At 39.6% G+C, this 18,659-nt stretch overlaps 1 protein-coding gene across 1 annotated transcript; it reads left to right on the forward strand.

The window, feature by feature from the left end:
• Positions 1-264: 264 nt before the first annotated feature.
• On the forward strand, positions 265-8,146 carry LOC143851652 (inactive protein kinase SELMODRAFT_444075-like). The gene is made up of 9 exons (XM_077361130.1): positions 265-1,890; positions 2,773-2,924; positions 3,015-3,109; positions 3,339-4,381; positions 5,180-5,340; positions 7,027-7,103; positions 7,211-7,358; positions 7,498-7,647; positions 7,748-8,146. The coding sequence occupies exons 1-9, from the start codon at positions 1,704-1,706 to the stop codon at positions 7,985-7,987; spliced, it is 2,253 nt and encodes a 750-aa protein (XP_077217245.1). The 5' UTR covers positions 265-1,703; the 3' UTR covers positions 7,988-8,146.
• Positions 8,147-18,659: the final 10,513 nt, after the last annotated feature.

Raw genomic sequence — 18,659 nt, forward strand, 5'->3', positions numbered from 1 at the left:
TGGTCACTAGACTGTCCCAAGTTAAAAAAGGGGATATTACTTCCCAACTGATAATGCCAAAAACTCATAGCTAGCTACACATTTATGTCACTCATAGCGACACATTTATTGCCTTCGATCAAAGGATCAAATGGAGTGGGAGCCACTTTCACCATTTTCATCCACTTGTAACTGGGAAGGTCACTTTCGAAAATTTAATCAAAAGCAGGGGTATTCTCCCACTATCATCTTTCGAACGATCTCAACAGTAAAATCTGCAAGAAGTGGAGTGTGGAGTTTAGTTTCTGCAGTGTGAGAGATTGTGAGCGAGCAAAGAGATTTCCCCCCCTTTTTGTTCCATCCATCAAAATCTAGAAACCCTAACCCTAACCCTAACCCTCTCTCTCTCTCTATTGGCTTTTTCTTGCCTTTGTTTGATCTTTGATGTGAAAGGAGCGAAAGGTATCGATAAAAGATTGTCTGGATTAGAGCTGGATTTTGATGTTTTTGGACTCGTTTCGAACAAATCTCGTGTTTTCTTCTTCTCTAGCGCTTAAAATTCAAACTTCTTAGGGTTTTCAACGGAAAACGACGAGGAACTTCGTTTGGAACCATCCGATCTCGTTTCCTTCATTAGAAGCTACTAGTTTCTGCATTTGGAAGGTTTCAGATTCGATTTTAGGGTTTTGGGAAGCGATTTCCCTAAAATAGGGTTTGCTCTCTTTTAGTAGCTTTCCTTGTTTGATCTGTACGGAGATTCTCGCTCTTTGATTCTTTGATCTGTAGATTTTGTCGTTAATCATGTTTAAGCTTCGTAGATTGCCCTAATTTCTTTTTTTGGAGCGCGTTTCATTTTCCTCATTGCGATTTTAGATCTTTTGATCCGGAATTTGTTGCGAAAAGTGCGAAATTAATCATCTGATGCTTTTGATTTGAAGGCTTTAGTTTCATTGTTGTAGAAATCTAGGTATTGAGTTTTCTCGTTTCTATGAGTTCTTAGGTTTTGCGATTATTAGGTTGAAGATTTTCTTATCGATCTGAAACCTGTTCATTTACCTAGCTTGAAACTGTGTATTTTCAAAGGTGAAAGGTTTGACCTCGTTGATTTGAATGTTCGGAAGGTTACACTGTGGGCGATTTTGAGATCTGCTTTAGCAGTGTGTCGTTTTCCGGCACGGGACCATAGTACATTCACATGAACTGTGTTTTGATGCTTCTCTTTTAAAGCTTCTTAATCGACTCGATTAAACAGTAATTTCTCTGTAATTGCTTGTTTTATAGCCCTAGAATCTTTCAAAAGTAAGAAAAGGTTTACTTCTTTAGGGTTTGGGCAGTGATTTAGAGAGCCTTGACTATTGACATATTTGGTTTCTGAGTGGGAGAAAAGAAAGGAAGATAAAGCTAAGGACTACAGCTCGGTTGAAAGGTATCTTTGAAGGATGCCCTCTTTCTTTTCTTAGAGGATTTCATTTGAAGGGGTAAAAAGTGTCTTTTCATCCATGATTGGTACAGTAGTATAGACGTAGTTTGGACCCAAAACGTCTTGGGGCAAACACTCCATCTAGCTTGGTCGGATTAGGATAGTGATAGACAGCTTTGTTGTTTTTGGTTCTTCTCTGTCTTCTGCTTCTTTGTTTCTTTTCTTCAAAATGGGTTTCTGTGAGATGGGTTTAAGAGGGTGGTTCTGGTAAAGAAGACTTTGATTAGAATTATTCATAGGTGTGATGAGTACCAATCTGCACCAGAAGCGTGGGAAGCAGGATAAGGGCTCGGATGTTGCCGAGAAGGTTGTCGTTGCTGTTAAGGCTTCCAAGGAAATTCCTAGGACTGCTCTGATTTGGGCTTTGACTCATGTTGTTCAACCGGGAGATTGTATAACTTTGCTGGTGGTAGTCCCAGCCCATAGTTCTGGTATCATTTTCTTCCTTTTTATGTTTTATGCTTGCACCTCCTTTTGGTACATGCTTATTAATGTTTAAGCCCTTGATATCTTACTGCTAGGGTGATTATCAAATGAAGAAATGAAATTATATTTGCTGTTTCTTTTCATGAAAATCTTGATGCATTTGTGTGTTGACGTCTTCGCTTGTTTTTGTTTTGATCAAGGACTTAGATGTTTTTCTTCTTGATGCATCCTTTCTCACCTTCTTTTGGAAAAATAAAAACAAAATTGCTTTGTTTGTTGATAGAGTTCTTCATTTGCCTGCTTGATTAGCTCGATAGATTAGGCGTTACTAGGTTAGGTGCTAAACTGTTTTACCTTCAATTGAACCTTGTTATTGGTATACCACTTAATCAATTCTTCTTCTTCTTCTTCTTTTTTTTTTTTATTTTTTTTATTCATTTCATTCAATAAGAGACTTTAGACCCCTATCGTGTCATCTTACAGCACATAAACTTTTTCTTGTTGAAAAATACTCATTTTGAATTCCCCAATGATCGTGGTGCTATGTTTTCAGTTTGTGGCCAAGAACAAGTTAGAACGTGTTACATCTCTGCATCATTGTTTTCTCTTAATCCCCTTTGGGCTTGATTTTCTCAAAGATACTTGATACATAGTGTTGGCTATTATATCTTTGCCATCTCTTCAGGGGGTCTGGAGGTGGGAACTGTTATGAAATTGACCAATATCGTCAAGAATGTCTAAACCAATTCCCACAATGGAGATAACTTATGACGTTTATGCCTAGACATGCCAAATTCTTCCTATTTTGTGAACCTACAGGATGCTTCCTCTGTCTAAATTCAGATGGTGCCAATTGCTGATCCGAGTGATTTGTTCATGTTCTTCAGGTAGAAAATGGGGTTTTCCAAGATTTGCAGGAGACTGTGCTAGTGGACACAGAAGGTCTCACTCAGGATCTATTTCCGAGCAGAAGGGTGATATTACAGATTCCTGTTCTCAAATGATGCTTCAGCTTCATGATGTTTATGACCCAAACAAGGTTAAGACCTTAATTATTCTTAACTTTTGAGCCTTCCATGCTTCCCTTTCTTACTGTGTTTTTACTATCATTTAATTTTTTTTTCAACAGATCAATATCAAGATAAAGATCATTTCTGGATCTCCGTGTGGAGCAGTAGCTGCAGAATCTAAGAAAGCACAAGCTAACTGGGTTGTCTTGGACAAGTAATAATTAGTAGTAGAACTGTGTTTTTGTTTTGAAAGCAGTCCACTATTTGTCTGCTGGAGTGAGATTATTAAACAACTTTGAACTGTGGGATTTCATTTCCTCAGTTTCTTTTTTTTAATTGATTTCCGCTAGCATATGCATTTTGTGGGCTTTTACTCTTACTTTTTTTTTGAATGGTAATTACTCTCTGTTGATGATCAATAATTCCTTAATTTCCCCATACAGACAGCTGAAGCATGAAGAGAAACGCTGTATGGAAGAGCTACAATGCAACATAGTGGTTATGAAGCGTTCTCAACCAAAAGTTCTTCGTTTGAATTTGGTCGGATCACCTAAAACAGAGCCTGAAGCGGCCTGTCCATTGCCTTCCGGGTCAGAAGAAGCATCTGAAAAACCTCCAAATGATGTTGGTGATCCTCTGAATTCCATTCGGGGCCCAGTCGTGACTCCATCTAGCAGTCCAGAGCTTGGGACTCCATTCACTGCAACTGAGGCTGGGACTTCCTCAGTATCAAGTTCAGATCCTGGAACATCACCATTTTTTATCTCTGAAATTAATGGAAACCTGAAGAAAGAGGAGTCTATAATAACAAAGGAAAACAGGAATTCGGATGCAACTAGCTCTGACACAGATAGTGGAAATTTGAGCCCTCCTTCGACTAGCTTAGACTTCCAACCATGGATGGCAGAGATTATCAGTGCTGGCCGCACATCTTCAAAACACGTTGAGGAAAGCTCACAAAGACACAGTGATAGAGCTCAGAATTCCACTGCCAAAGCATTGCTAGAGAAATTCTCTAAACTTGACCGTGAAGCTGGAATTTCCATGCTGAATTATAGAGCAGATCTGGACTTAAGTGGAAATGTTAGAGAAGCAATTTCACTATCTAGAAATGCGCCTCCTGGACCTCCACCACTGTGTTCGATATGTCAGCACAAAGCACCTGTGTTTGGAAAACCCCCAAGGTGGTTTAGCTATGCTGAGCTGGAACTTGCTACTGGTGGGTTTTCGCAAGCAAATTTCTTGGCTGAAGGTGGGTTTGGATCTGTTCACAGAGGGGTCTTACCAGATGGCCAGGCAGTTGCTGTAAAGCAACACAAACTGGCTAGTTCTCAAGGGGATCTCGAGTTTTGTTCTGAGGTGGAAGTTCTAAGCTGTGCACAGCACAGGAATGTGGTGATGTTAATTGGGTTCTGTGTCGAGGACAGGAGAAGGTTGCTGGTTTATGAATATATCTGCAATGGATCTCTGGATTCTCATCTTTATGGTAATTTCCTCACAATCTACGGCTTGTGTCTGTATTTGAAACTTATTTAGGTGTTCCTGAATCATCAATAGAAGGTCAGGTGGCCTCAATTTTAGCACATTTATGAAAAATGCACCAATATTATGAGAATGGCCCGAATGCCCTCATGATGGGACTGCCCACCATTCTTCGTGCTAACTAAACCATTTAATATGAGGGCATATTTAGGTGGCTCTTTAATAGCATTCCATCATGTTAGACGGTCGGCAAATTTAGATGCTGATCGGCTTGCTAAAGATGGAGTTGATAGGGCCTCTCTGGAGTTTTTTTATTTCCTACCTCCCTGAGGGGCTTGTATTTTCTTCTAGCTCTCTGTATCCCTCTGTTTCATTTATATTGAGCTCCTCGGTCGTGGGATTTTCCCTTTAATTTTTTTATCAATAAAAATGAGGACGTATTTAGGTTCTTTAACATGGAGTTTTGAGTTTCTCTAATATATTCTGACTTTAGTCAGTTTGCTAAGTGGTGGTATTAACCATCATAACATGACCTATAAATTATAAGCATGCCATATTTCTATAGAAAAGTTAGTGCTGTTTCTGTTTTCACAGACCTTTATGTTATATCTTAAAAGTTAAGGTCCTTTAGCCAGTCAATGCTGTTATTGTTTTCGTGTCCTGCAACCCAATTTGGAAAGATTGATTGTATTTCTATTTCCTAGATGCCAATTATATTTTGTTATTTAAGAGAGTTAAGGGTCTTTCTGCTTTTCATTATAGCACTGAAAGTATTCTGAATTTAATCTTTGCAAATGTTCAGGACGCAATCATCATCCATTGGCATGGTCTGCACGTCAAAAAATTGCATTAGGAGCAGCTCGAGGTTTGCGATATCTTCATGAAGAATGTAGAGTGGGCTGCATTGTCCACCGTGATATGAGGCCAAACAATATTCTCATCACCCATGATTTCGAACCACTGGTATGGGCATATGGCCCTCCTCCAAACTTTGTGTCGATTTATACTTATCATGAATTTGCACGGTCTTTTTGACATGATTTCATCTTGAAAGTCAATTTTTTCTTTTTGGAAAGGCTCCTTGGAAGCCAACTTCCTTTCACTCATCTTCTGATAAATATTTGATATTATTAGATGCCTATGGGAGTTCAAAAAGAAACTGAAACTGCAGAACTCAGAAGTACCATATAACTAAGCTGGAGTAGCCCAAGCCATTTTCCCCTACTCATATCCTAGTTAGGGGTGCAACTCGGGTCGGGTTGGGTCGGGTTGATGCCAACCCGAACCCAACCCGGATAATCAACTGCCCAACCCTAACCCGACCCAACCCGACTCCCAACCCGAGAAGGGTCAACCCGACCCAACCCGATTTTGACATTGCCCAACCCTAACCCAACCCTAACCCAACCCAATTTCACAAATCGGGTCGGGTCGGGTCGGGTCGGGTCGGGTCGGGTTATTCAAGGTAGAATGCAAAAATTCAATCTGTAGAATGGCAAAATACTGTAGAAAATATAAATGCACCAACCTGTTTTGAACATGTATAACAAATATAAATGTTTCATTGGAAAGAGGAAGTTTAATAACAAAAGTTCACAAATCACAAATAGTCGACAAGATTAATAAGCATAAGTCCACGGAAAGACAACTGAGAAGCTATTAATTTTCTAGCAGTAGATTAGTAGTTGTAGTAATAGAAACTACTAGAGTTGATAGTTTTCCAAATAATCTCAAAAGAAAGCAAAGTTCACTACTCACCAGTCACAACTGTGAATCTAGAACTGTAAAGAAATATAAAGTTCACCACCAAAAACTTATTACATATTAAAAAATGTTATATGAAAATTCGGGTTCTCTTTCGGGTTCGGGTTGCCCGACACCTCAACCCTAACCCAACCCGAGAACTGCTCGGGTTGATAAATTCCAACCCGAACCCGAACCCGACCCGAGTGGACCCCAACCCAACCCGGCATTTTTCTCGGGTTGAACCCGACGGGTTCGGGTTGGGCCCGCCCGAGTTGCACCCCTAATCCTAGTCCAAATTGCAAAGTTTCATGTCAAACCTGTCAATTAATACTCATCAAAGCGACACATCTCGAACATGTCATACTTTTCGAATCTTTCATCGTATTCATGCTTGGGATATAGGGAAAGTCCAGGTCATAACTTATGCTTCTTCCATGTCCTTTAGTTTATATCCCCGAGTCTCAAGTTGTGCTCCGGTGCTCCCCAACCCAATGCTTTCAGGAACTAGCAATCTCGTGTTATAGATCATTGTTTCCAGAGTTATTCTGGTAATAACATATCGTATAGAGATTTATTATTACTAATAATATCATTATTAGTAATTAATGATATATTTCAGAATAAATCTCATGAGTAATTAATGAGATTTATTCTGGTACATCTAGCCGTCCCCAGACCCCGCAATTGCAGGAGCCTTGTGCACTGGGCCGCCCTTTTAATGATATGTTTCCAATGGACTAATCATATGTAGCTGCTTCTTCATCTCCTTATTCTTTGCGACACCTCATCTGTTCTCTGTGCTGTTTTTCTTTCCGCTTCAATAAATGTTAGTTCTCAAAGGAAATCTTAACAGTAGGCTAAAAAAAACAGTTTGACATCTGACCTAACTTTTGTTTTCTAAAGGTTGGAGATTTTGGCCTGGCAAGGTGGCAACCAGATGGAGACCTGGGTGTGGATACTCGAGTTATAGGAACCTTTGGGTAAACCTGAACTTAAAACTTACCTAGAAAAATCTAGAACAATAACAATATGTTTGTTCTTATTCTTTTGCTAGCAAATGATACCAAAACTCTCTGCTCCTAACCAGGTACTTGGCACCAGAATACGCTCAAAGCGGCCAAATTACCGAAAAAGCTGATGTGTATTCCTTTGGAGTGGTACTTGTGGAGCTCGTGACGGGGAGAAAAGCTGTGGACATTAACCGGCCCAAGGGGCAGCAATGCCTGACTGAATGGGTAAAAGAGCAGAAGGGATTAGTGTATTGGTTATGGCCTTCAAATTCAATTCAAAATACATCGTATCACAAAAGGCATATATAGTTACATCTTATCCCTTTGGTAAATCACCATTTACCGCTCTTATTTCTCTGTGCAGGCACGCCCTTTACTGGAAGAATATGCAATCGAGGAACTGGTGGACCCATGCTTGGGAAATAGCTGTTGTGAAAATGAGGTCTATTGCATGCTCCATGCAGCGTCCTTGTGCATTCGACGCGATCCACATTCAAGGCCTCGCATGTCTCAAGTGAGAATCCAAAACAATCTATTATTTTCTTAAAAAGTGTAATGTGTAATCAAGTTCTATTTCTTTATTTCTTACTTTGTTCTACATTATTTGTGAAAAGGTTCTTCGGATATTAGAGGGCGACACTGTCATGGACTCCAATTACATTTCAACGCCCGGCTATGATGCCGGAAGCAGAAGCAGTAGAATGTGGCCAGAGCAGCAGCAACAGCAATACAGTGGCCCTATCATGAACGAGACATCAGAGGGTTTGAGTGGAAAGCTTTCGTATGAGGCTTTGAAAGCGGCATACTGGGAGAGAGAAAGAGCTAGGCGGACCTCGTGCGAGGACGATCTGTAAGCAGGTAGGCACGCCCAACACGTGAAATGCATTGTGTATTCTTTCTTCTTTTGTTCTAGGATTTTGCTTATCTGTATAGTAATAGCCATTATGCTTCTGTAATTCGTTGGGAACTGAAGAGATTTTTGAATGACAAAGGTATGGAAGGAACTTGGTTAATGTTTTGTGAAAGAATTTGAAAAAAAAAAAAAAAGGATATTGGGGACCGCCAGATTACAGGCTGGATTACCAAACCATCGGATCAGTGTTTCAATATGCTGGTGCGGGTCAAAACACCGCCAAAGCAAATCCTAGTCGACTCAGCATGCTGTGATCGAGTGCTTGGTTGGTGCAGTTTTGATTGTCTTTATAAGGTAAAATGCGGGTTTCAGATAAGAATGCGGATTAGCTTAATTGCAGCGTGTTTCAATGGAGGAGTGACTGTTAATTGCAGCGTGCGACTTGAAGAACCCATGGAGGTGACTTTTACTATGCACGGGCATTAAGTAGGTCGCATTGATGCTTTAATGCAAAAATGAAGCAGAGCACAATAGCCTTGCAATTCCTCTGGCCACATCTACTTATCTGACTTCCGTGCACATGAATGAATGAATTCCCCTTTCTTTGTCTACTTTCGCAGGTGCACCATGTGATTCTCCGCTGCATTTATCTGGGGCGCCCACAAGAAAAATGTTAGGGAAAAACCAAAAAAAAAAAAAAAAATCTTTCAAATCCCCCGGCTGACCTTTATTGGTGCTTGGATGCATCGGTAGGCAATCATCCGTAGGGAATAGTACTGCCCTAAAAATTGGAGTGGGGATACTGTCAAAAAAGAAGGAGAGTAAATGTATTTTGCCTTTTTACCCTTTTTTTGCAAGGGCGCCTGTGATTCTAGCATTCCTCATGTCTAAATATTACCTATTTTTGGATTTGCTTGGGACCATCACAGGAGGCATTTCGCTTGCAGGCTAGCTGTTGCATGAGAGGGCAGCCACCTCGTGAATAAGACAACCTGTTGAAAAGTGAGCCTATGTGTCTGCTCACTCATGCAAGCCGGCCCGAAGAATTCCTTCTGCGATGGTCCCTAGCAAATCCTTTTTTTCTAAATCAGTGACCAAAGCCTACTTGGTGATTGATGAAGTGCATAGATCTGAGCCTCCGTGAACAATTTCATAAGACAGATGGGAGGTGAATCGAAAGTGGAAAGTGATTCCTCCAGTATAATCTTGTGGGCTAAAAGAATTAGAGACGGGTACTCTTTGTGGGCTATAGACTAGAGACGGCCAATGGGGACTCGCTAATCTATGGATGAAATTAAAAAAAAAAGTGGAAAATGATATGGGGACCGAGAGTGACCAATGGAGAGCCCAACTATGAGAATATGTTGGTAAAATTCATATCGTAAGAAGCTCAAATATGATTTTTAAGACTGTTGGATAAAATAGACGGATCAGATTTCTACAGATCTTATAAACAAATAATGAAAGAATGATATATGGCTTAGTTGAACCCAAAACACGTTACTTGAAACGAAAACATGTTACTCGACCTCAAAACAGTGCAAGTCGAACCCAAAAATCCATGTATTGTAAATTAAACCATAATTGAAATAAAACATGGAAAACAGATTGCACTTATCTCTTTTGATGGAAAAACGTTTATGGGAAACCCGATTAAGAAGAAGAAGGCTGAGTCGTGCCACTGGTCACTCTCCTTAAGAATCGTATCCGCCCCCCTACCGGTGCAACCGGGATCCGCGAACCGATGGTCCAAGATAAAACAGCCAAAGTTGGCTCCAGTCCACGTGAACTCGCTGACTGGTCCACCCAGAACCACCTTAGAACTGTGCTCAGACACGGAAGGAATAAAAGGAGATGAAGCAAAACCAGAAAACATAACCCTTTTTCTATGTAAACCTCTTTATTTTTCTGTTGGCAAAAGCCACCCCAAACGTAGACCCCAAAATCTCTTAGCCTTTTCCAAACCGTATTCTCCTCTCCTTTTTATAGACCACAAAGTGTCTGTTGGAAAGAGCCACCAATAATGGGTATTAATGTTGAGAAAAGCCACAGTTAAAAGCCTTGAATGTTTATCTTCCAACATTCATATCTGTGACCGTTGGAGATGAAACGGTTTTGCAACTTTAATAGGTGTTATTATCATAACCGTTTAGCAATTAATGGGGTAAAATGGAAACCGTTTTGGGCATTAAAAAGAATCTTTTCATTTAAAAAAACACTCAAAAGTCACTAGCTTTTGAAATAAGAGGGAAACCAAAATTTGAATCTTTTCCTCTAAATTTTAAAGACAAGGCAAAAATCACTTTTGGCTTTTCAAATTCTTTAAAATTTCCAACAATCCCCCACAAGATTCAAAATACAGTTACAATTTGAAAACGGAAGCATCTGAGCACATTAGAAAAATAGAGTGGATTCATACCGGTGTCTTTTGGACTTCAACCGATATTTAGGATAAACAGATTACGTTACAGAGTACAGGTAGAGTTAGACTCCTTCAACCTTTCCTCATAGGTGTAACTGGCTAACCTGTTACCCACACCCTACCTTTGATTCATTAGTGATTCATTCATAGTATTGGAACATTTTGGCCTTGTTCCCCTCTTGATTCTCATGAATGTTCTAGAGAATTACCCGTTAAATTCTCATAGGAAGCGGCCTCACCTCCACATTCACTTAGGTTAGTCATCAAGTGTGCACCGCAAGTAACACACCACCCAATTCAGGTTATGAACTGATTAAGAGTCTCAAACTCATCCTACCGCATTTGCGGTGAACACTATCTTCTAATATTTTGCATCTAGAAGTGGGGGTGATAGTGTTAACAAACCATCTGGTGACTTGTTAGTACCCATTGAACCTAATTCCAGGGATCTCCTTTCACATAGGTTGGGTGTCCATCACTACTGGTTAATGCCTCGGGCTTTAACCCCATTCCTTTCCGATGCCTTATACACCACTTTATGTGGCTTTACCAGAGGATCTGCAAACTCCTCTTCGCCTTTACAAAGTCGAGTGTTATTGTCCCTCATCTGCTTTACCAACTTATGCCTGAGGCAATCATGCCCCTTTTGCCATTTAAGGTCCTACATTTGGCCTTGGCTAAAGCATTTTTTTTTGCAATCACTATATATAATTACCGAGGGAACCGGTCTTGGCCATAACAGCCCATCTGCCATAAAAACATAACTTGAGCCATTTGGCTCCACCTTCTGCTAGGGATAAGGCTATTATAATCTTACTATCATATAGTAGGACTTTTACAACACATTTGTGTAACCGATTTTCATGAAATCGCTCCACCACTTAAGATGAATAAGTACCCACTGGTATACCTGGATTCTCTTAATTAGAGATCCAATTAGCACAACCTAGCATTCTTGAACAGCAGGACCCCCACAACTTGAACAATTACCTCTTAATTCTGAGTTACCAGGTAATACCCATCCCAATTTGATGTACACATGTACCTTTCGAGCAACAAACCATAAGTGAGTACATGGCATTTACATTTTAAGCCGTCATACTCCAAAAATTATGGTTAGCCTCCCATTCAAGAATTTAGAGTCATGTCCATACGATACTCATACGCAATTACATTCAATTATCCAATCTTTATATAAGTATTCTTATGGACTTACTTTCTGCAACCTGCAGACTATGTATATAATAGGCACATAATGCATATTGTTCAAATTTTGTTCCAATATGCCAAATCTACTTATTTTTCCAAAAAAAATATATAGAAAATTAGAATGACATTTTAACATGCATTATATTGATGAATTTCATCAATTCTTCTTTAGATGGAATAAACTAGTTAGGGTAATGCCAAACCCAATTTGGCTCTTAGAGTTCTCATGCCATAGTACATATAAAACATCATTTCCAATACATGATGGCAATACACCAAGTTCCTTAACAAGAACAAGAACTTTAAACTTTAATAGTGTATGAACTATATAGCATTCACATTCAAGTAATGCAGATTTTTTCTCATTGAAAATGAATCATTACTTATATTGCCATTAGATTCATTTACAAGTATTCAACAAGACAAGCTTATCTCTTAAAAGCGTTTTAGCAAACACTTGACAAGCATCATTTTCTAACCATGTACCATTATCAAAACAAATAAGTGTCAAAACATTTAACTAGGTAAATAGGTGTTGATATCAAAACATATGCTACTGATTTTATGAGCCACCACAAACGGTCCAAATATCAAGCTCATATGATGATCAACCATGAATTCCCTTTTCTTTTATCAACAAACCAATAAAATTTCTTAAAACAGAAATTTAACATGTTGAGGCAATTGTATAAAGATACAATAAGAAAATCCATCATCAAAGCCAAACAAGTATAATCTACTAGTTTGGGTGCCAATAACAATATTGAATGTTAAGGTACTCAACCTTTTAATTTGCCAAACCAAATAAGAGATGGGTTTTTACACCAATTTAAAAACAAGGTGTTTCCTAAACCCCATCCATGTGATCCATTTAGTTCCAAACATCAAAAGAGTTTTAACTAAATGATGAAAAAAAAACATCATATGAATTTCAACCAAGCATGTAAAATTCCAAAACTGTAATTGAAATATATTATGGAACTTTTCATGTTTTAAAGAGCAAACATAAACGGATCAATAATCAACATCATAACATGAGGCTAAAAATCATTAAAATGTTCTATTTTCTTTTGAGAAATCTGAACATATCTTTTGACTTTGTTTACACCAAAATTGGGTTTTTTTTTATATATATAAAGCCACAGATCATAGATTAGTAACAAGTTTGACCCTTATAAGAGAAGTAGTAAATCTGAAATACTACGATTCTTAAGTTTGTTGGTAAAATCCATATCTTAAGAAGCCCAAATATGATTCTTAAGACTGTTGGATAAAATAGACGGATCAAATTTCTACAGATCTTATAAACAAATAATGAAAGAATGATATATGGCTTAGTTGAACCCAAAACACGTTACTTGAAACGAAAACATGTTACTCGACCTCAAAACAGTGCAAGTCGAAGCCAAAAATCCATGTATTGTAAATTAAACCATAATTGAAATAAAATATGGAAAACATATTGCACTTATCTCTTTTGATGGAAAAACATTTATGGGAAACCCGATTAAGAAGAAGAAGGCTGAGTCGTGCCACTGGTCACTCTCCTTAAGAATCGTATCCGCCCCCTACCGGTGCAACCGGGATCCGCGAACCGATGGTCCAAGATAAAACAGCCAAAGTTGGCTCCAGTCTACGTGCACTCGCTGACTGGTCCACCCAGAACCACCTTAGAACTGTGCTCAGACACGGAAGGAATAGAAGGAGATGAAGCAAAACCAGAAAACATAACCCTTTTTCTATGTAAACCTCTTTATTTTTTTGTTGGCAAAAGCCACCCCAAACGTAGACCCCAAAATCTCTTAGCCTTTTCTAAACCGTATTCTCCTCTCCTTTTTATAGACCACAAAGTGTCTGTTGGAAAGAGCCACCAATAATGGATATTAATGTTGAGAAAAGCCACAATTAAAAGCCTTGAACGTTTCTCTTCCAACATTAATATCTGTGACCGTTGGAGATGAAACGGTTTTGCAACTTTAATAGGTGTTATTATCATAACCGTTTAGCAATTAATGGGGTAAAATGGAAACTGTTTTGGGCATTAAAAAGAATCTTTTCATTTAAAAAACACTCAAAAGTCACTAGCTTTTGAAATAAGAGGGAAACCAAAATTTGAATATTTTCCTCTAAATTTTAAAGACAAGGCAAAAATCACTTTTGGCTTTTCAAATTTTTTAAAATTTCCAACAAAATATGCCATGTGTTTTTTTTCAGAGTTTCCTTATCCTAAGGGCTGAGCTTATATCACTTTGTGGTTGTAGAAAAAACCCATTTGTTCGGTCTCCTTTTCGGTCGTACTCTCAGTCTAATAAAAAATTTATTTTTCTGTGTTTTTTTTCCTTTCCTCTCATTCCTAGCGAATCATTTGATAAGGGGCAATCTTTACCCTGAAGTACACTTGTAATCCATTCTTATTATCTTTATAAAATTTTCTTACCAAAACCTACTTAAAATCAGGAGCATGAACAGGCGGCCGGTAATAATCAATCTTGGGGTCTCACGCAAGGTGACCATTGATCAATTTGGGGACATGTATATGCAATCTAGACAATTGATCTTGTATAACATCATAAGGTGAACAACATGGTCTTAGTCCTATTCCTAGCCAAATCCCACCTTGGGTTCAATGGGCTAGGATCATATGACCAAGGTGCTCTCAAGGGCTTTGGCCGGACTTGTGATCACCGACATGATCAATGGATCCAATCACATCTGCCGCAAGGCCCAAAGAAACTGGGCAATACCTTTTGGGGCCCTTTTCAGAGTTTCTCTAAAATCAACTACTATCGGGTAAGTGGTATTTTAGGACGATTTTACTCTTTACCAAGCTGAAGGGAAAGTTTTATTAGACAGCTGTGAGGCCAGCCATGCTATACGGCTTATAATGTTGGGCCACTAAGAAGCAGCATGTGCATAAGATGAGTGTAGCGGAGATGCGGATGCTTAGATAGATGTGCGGTCACACAAGATTAGATAGAATAAATCATGAAGACATTCGTAAAAAGGTATGTGTGGCACCAATTAAGGAGAAGATGAGAAAGCACCGCTTAAGATGGTTTGGACATATCCAACATAGGCCTTTGGATGCTCAAGGGAGAAGAGGCGACTCGTGCCAAGTTGATGAAGTAAAAAGAGGCAGGGGCAGACCGAAAACAACTTCGGTAGAAACAGTGAGGAAAGACTAAATAGTTAGGAACATAACAGAGAACATGACCTTGGATAGGATAGAATGAAAGAAAATGATCCAAGTAAAAAAACCCAACTAGAGCCAGAATTAGAGCCGGGAAGATTCCTTTCACTTCATGAAAATTTTCTAAAGGATTCATTTAGCCGACCCCAACTAGTTTGGGACAAAGGCTTTGTTGAGATGAGTTTCTCAAAATAAAAATTAAGTGTGGGCAATACATTTTTTGAGAACTGTTCTATGCTAAGTGTGCAAGGATTAAATTAGGGGTGCAAGTTTGGCCCTGTCAGCCCTGACCCGCCCTGACCCCGAACACGGTCAGAGCTGGATTTTCCAACCCTGAGGGCGGGTCAGGGTTCATCTTTTAGACCCTGACTCAGGTCGGGTCGAGTTCTGGGTTAATGCATCGGGTACCCTGACCCGGCCTGACCCTAAGTTTTCTATTATAGAATTGAACCATCTGTGCATTTTTCTTTTGCTAATGTTTTCTATTATCTTGGATTGATGTTTCTTTAGATTATTATTATTAATTGTCTCTGTTGCCCGTCATGTTGTTGAATTCATATTATCTTGTTTTGTTCCATTTCTCTGTTTATTGATCATTTTGTTCTATATGATAAGTGGTTCCTTTATTTTTGGCACTCTTAACAGGTATTTGCACTAGGGTCAATTAGAGCCGGCCCGACCCAATCAGGGCCAATCAGGACGGGCCAGGGCCAGCATTGAGCCCTGTAGGACGGGCAATGGGTTGAGGTTTTTCGGCCCTAACTCAGGGTCAGGGCCGAGATAATGGGTTACAGGGTTGGGCTAGGGTTTTGAAAAACCCGACCCTGTTGCAGCCCTAGATTAAATATTCAACCAACTTGATTAATATTGCAGCAAAAAACGTATGGATAAATCAACCTTATCGTGCTATGAATTACAAAATAAACAACAACAATATACCTATATTTCAATTAATGAGTTTATCATTCCATTCTTCTTTTAACAAAATAAGGGGCTTCTCTTTATCTCCCTAATGCATAGTAGGTAAGCAACGGATATGCTCGATAGATTCTTCTTCCATAGAGCAAAGGATATGCACCTATTTGCCAGCACGATATTGTGTCTCTTGAGCCTATCCGCCGTATTGATTTTATTCAAAACTAGAGTCCAAAGCTTGGATCCTAGTTGGCACTAGGGAATTCCAAACCTGGAGCCAAAGGAAGGGAGAAGCCAAAGGGCGGCTTAGTGACCTGAAAAGCAACCTGACCGAGAAGAGGTCTCTTGGATCCGCCGATCTTTAGCCTGGGAGATGAAATGCTCTTCGAAGGAGGAGAGTTAGGCAACAAGACCTCTAAGATTTCTATCGAACCACACGCACGCACACGCACTTCTATAACACTCAAGAACAAGAATAATGAAATTTTTGTGAGTCGCAATCCTAGAGACTCGAGAAAGTATGGGATAAACAATGGACCCCAAGCCAAATGCCACACCAAAACCTCACTCTCTTCTCATCCCCCAACCTAGATCTAATCCCTTAGTAGAAGCAAGCAGACAATGAAGAGTTCTACCCACCTCTCACCCCTCATATTTGCTACAAATTGTCTTCCTTCACAAAGCCGCCTCCTCTTCACCAAAGCACCATAGCCACTTTCTCATAAGGGCTTTGTTCTTCTGGCCAGATTTCCAATCCCAAGTCTTGGGAAACATACCATGTCCGATTCACCAAGTGCTTGAGCTTTTTGCCTTCCAAGAGGAAATCCCTTTGAAGTTTCTCCAGCTTCTTTGCCACCCTTGTCGGGATCTTAAACAAGGACATGAATACAATGGAAAGTTGGACAAAGCAACTTATACGGGGGGGACGTGTCCCCCAAGGACAAGAATGATTTCTTCCATCCAACAAGTTTATTTTCCATTCTCTCAATGACATGATCATATGCCTAATGGAAGGTCAAGGTAGGAGTTAGGACGCCAAGAAGGGAGACCAACGAAAACATTAACTCTTCGGCTAAGCTCTGCAGGTGCGATTGCTTAACCTTTCATATGGCCAACCAACTTTTTCTTAGGTTCACCTTGCACCCTGAAACCATCTCAAGATCATATCATACGAAGGCTGAAGATATGGTTCTTGCAAGCTTTGCAGAAGATGAGTGTGTCGTTAAGGCTTCACCCCATTAATCCATTCTTAAGGCTTCCTTAAATAGGAAGATTTTCCCATTGTTTATTGGTGATCAACAAGAGCATGTTTCAATGAACGGATCGGATCGATCAAAAACAATGAAAATCTAATATCATGATTAGAGGTAAGATTGTTTATTCTGCATTAAGATCATTCAAATCTAAGCATCACCTCCATTATAGGTCTTTCCCTACTGTTGGATCAGGTATTTCTAACCCCTCCTAACAGGAAATCGAGCAATTTATTCCAGTAAATGTACTTGAAAATTTAAAGCGACTTTCCTCTTGTTAAATTTTTACTCGTGAAAAGGACACCATGTTGAAGTCACCTTCAATGCACTAACCCCATGAAATGAAGTTCTTGATGACAATTATCCAACACCCCTTCCCTTTCTTATTCATTACCCAGTTTGCTCTTAAAGTCGATCAATGAGCTTGAATTTTGGAGCTCCTTTGATAATTTGCCCGTCAAGTCCTCCAAAGCATCAGCATAATCCAACTCCTACGTGGATTCCATAGTAGAAGAATCTACAACTCTCCTTTACACAGCCATTATCCTGCACTGATGTTCCTTGATTAGGACAGAGGATGAACCTGGTTGATACCCTGAATCTTTTGCCCCTTCTACTGATTCGACTTCCACCACAATTTGAGCTCATACCACTGGTTGGAGTTGGGCCTTGAACACCTACCAGAATTTTTATGGACTCCCTTTCAAGGCAGATCACCATTCTTCCCGAACGAGATCTCTTCGAGCTCTCTTCCTTCTCTGGAGGCACCGTCATCTTCCTCCAGACCACATTCCAAACTCCAGAAAAAAAATTCTACCACTAAATAAAGGCGGTAGCAATTCTTTCAGACTCTCCAGCCCTAATGGATGAAGGGACATGTCTTAAAATCGGAACTACGAGGCTCCCTAAGCTATCCTCTATGTAACATTCCACAGGCAAAGTGTGCAATATTGACTCTCACCTCTGCCCAATACTGCCTATTTTCGACGCCTTCTCTTTCAAGAGGATAAAGAAGAGAAACCACATTTTGTGTGCAGCAATTGGATAGATTTAACCAGTAATATTCCATTTAACATGTCCCAAAAACAATGGTTTGCTCCTCCCTTAGCTTCGATTTCCCTTTTCAATGGGCTTGTTCGCTCCATTGGCCTCCTAGGTGCATGATTTGTACCATTTCTACCCATTTTACAAATCGATCACCATCAAAAGTTTATAACTTCAGCTTAGATATCTTCAATTGCTGCAGGCTACCTGGAAATCAAATATGATAACAGGACCTAGGTTTCAATACTAATTAGAATCAGATAAGGAGACTTCTGTCTGGATACCTCAGAAAGATTGGTCCTTCAAAACACAGTAGTAGCTTCCAGGACAAATCAGATGAGGAAACTTATACCTCGAAACAATGTATGATACAGAGAACTTGTAAGGGAGCATTGCCATATCAGATACGACTTTGTATATGGGTAACACAGCATGACTGAAAACAAATGAGGACCAAATAACCACACAAAGCCCGCCTATACAAATGACCGTTCAGAAGGTACAGCCAATTATCTGGAGAAAATTGTGTCACTCTGGCCAAGAAATTCGGCGATGAAGCAGAGAATTGAAGCCAAAAGACATGCTTACCACATTTCAATGACAGAAAAATAGTGTCATCCGGGCCATTCCGAACGAATGT

Source organism: Tasmannia lanceolata, unplaced genomic scaffold, assembly GCF_043159265.1.
Source record: "Tasmannia lanceolata isolate RefF3 unplaced genomic scaffold, GAP_Taslan_0.1 ptg000003l, whole genome shotgun sequence".
Classification (NCBI taxonomy): Eukaryota; Viridiplantae; Streptophyta; class Magnoliopsida; order Canellales; family Winteraceae; genus Tasmannia; species Tasmannia lanceolata.

Bases quoted from the DNA above. Each gene is read 5' to 3' on its own strand.
- LOC143851652 (XM_077361130.1), top strand. From the start codon at position 1,704: ATGAGTACCAATCTGCACCAGAAGCGTGGGAAGCAGGATAAGGGCTCG. The intron at 4,382-5,179 runs GTAATTTCCTCA...GCAAATGTTCAG, and splicing joins TCTGGATTCTCATCTTTATG to GACGCAATCATCATCCATTG. The intron at 7,648-7,747 runs GTGAGAATCCAA...ATTTGTGAAAAG, and splicing joins CAAGGCCTCGCATGTCTCAA to GTTCTTCGGATATTAGAGGG.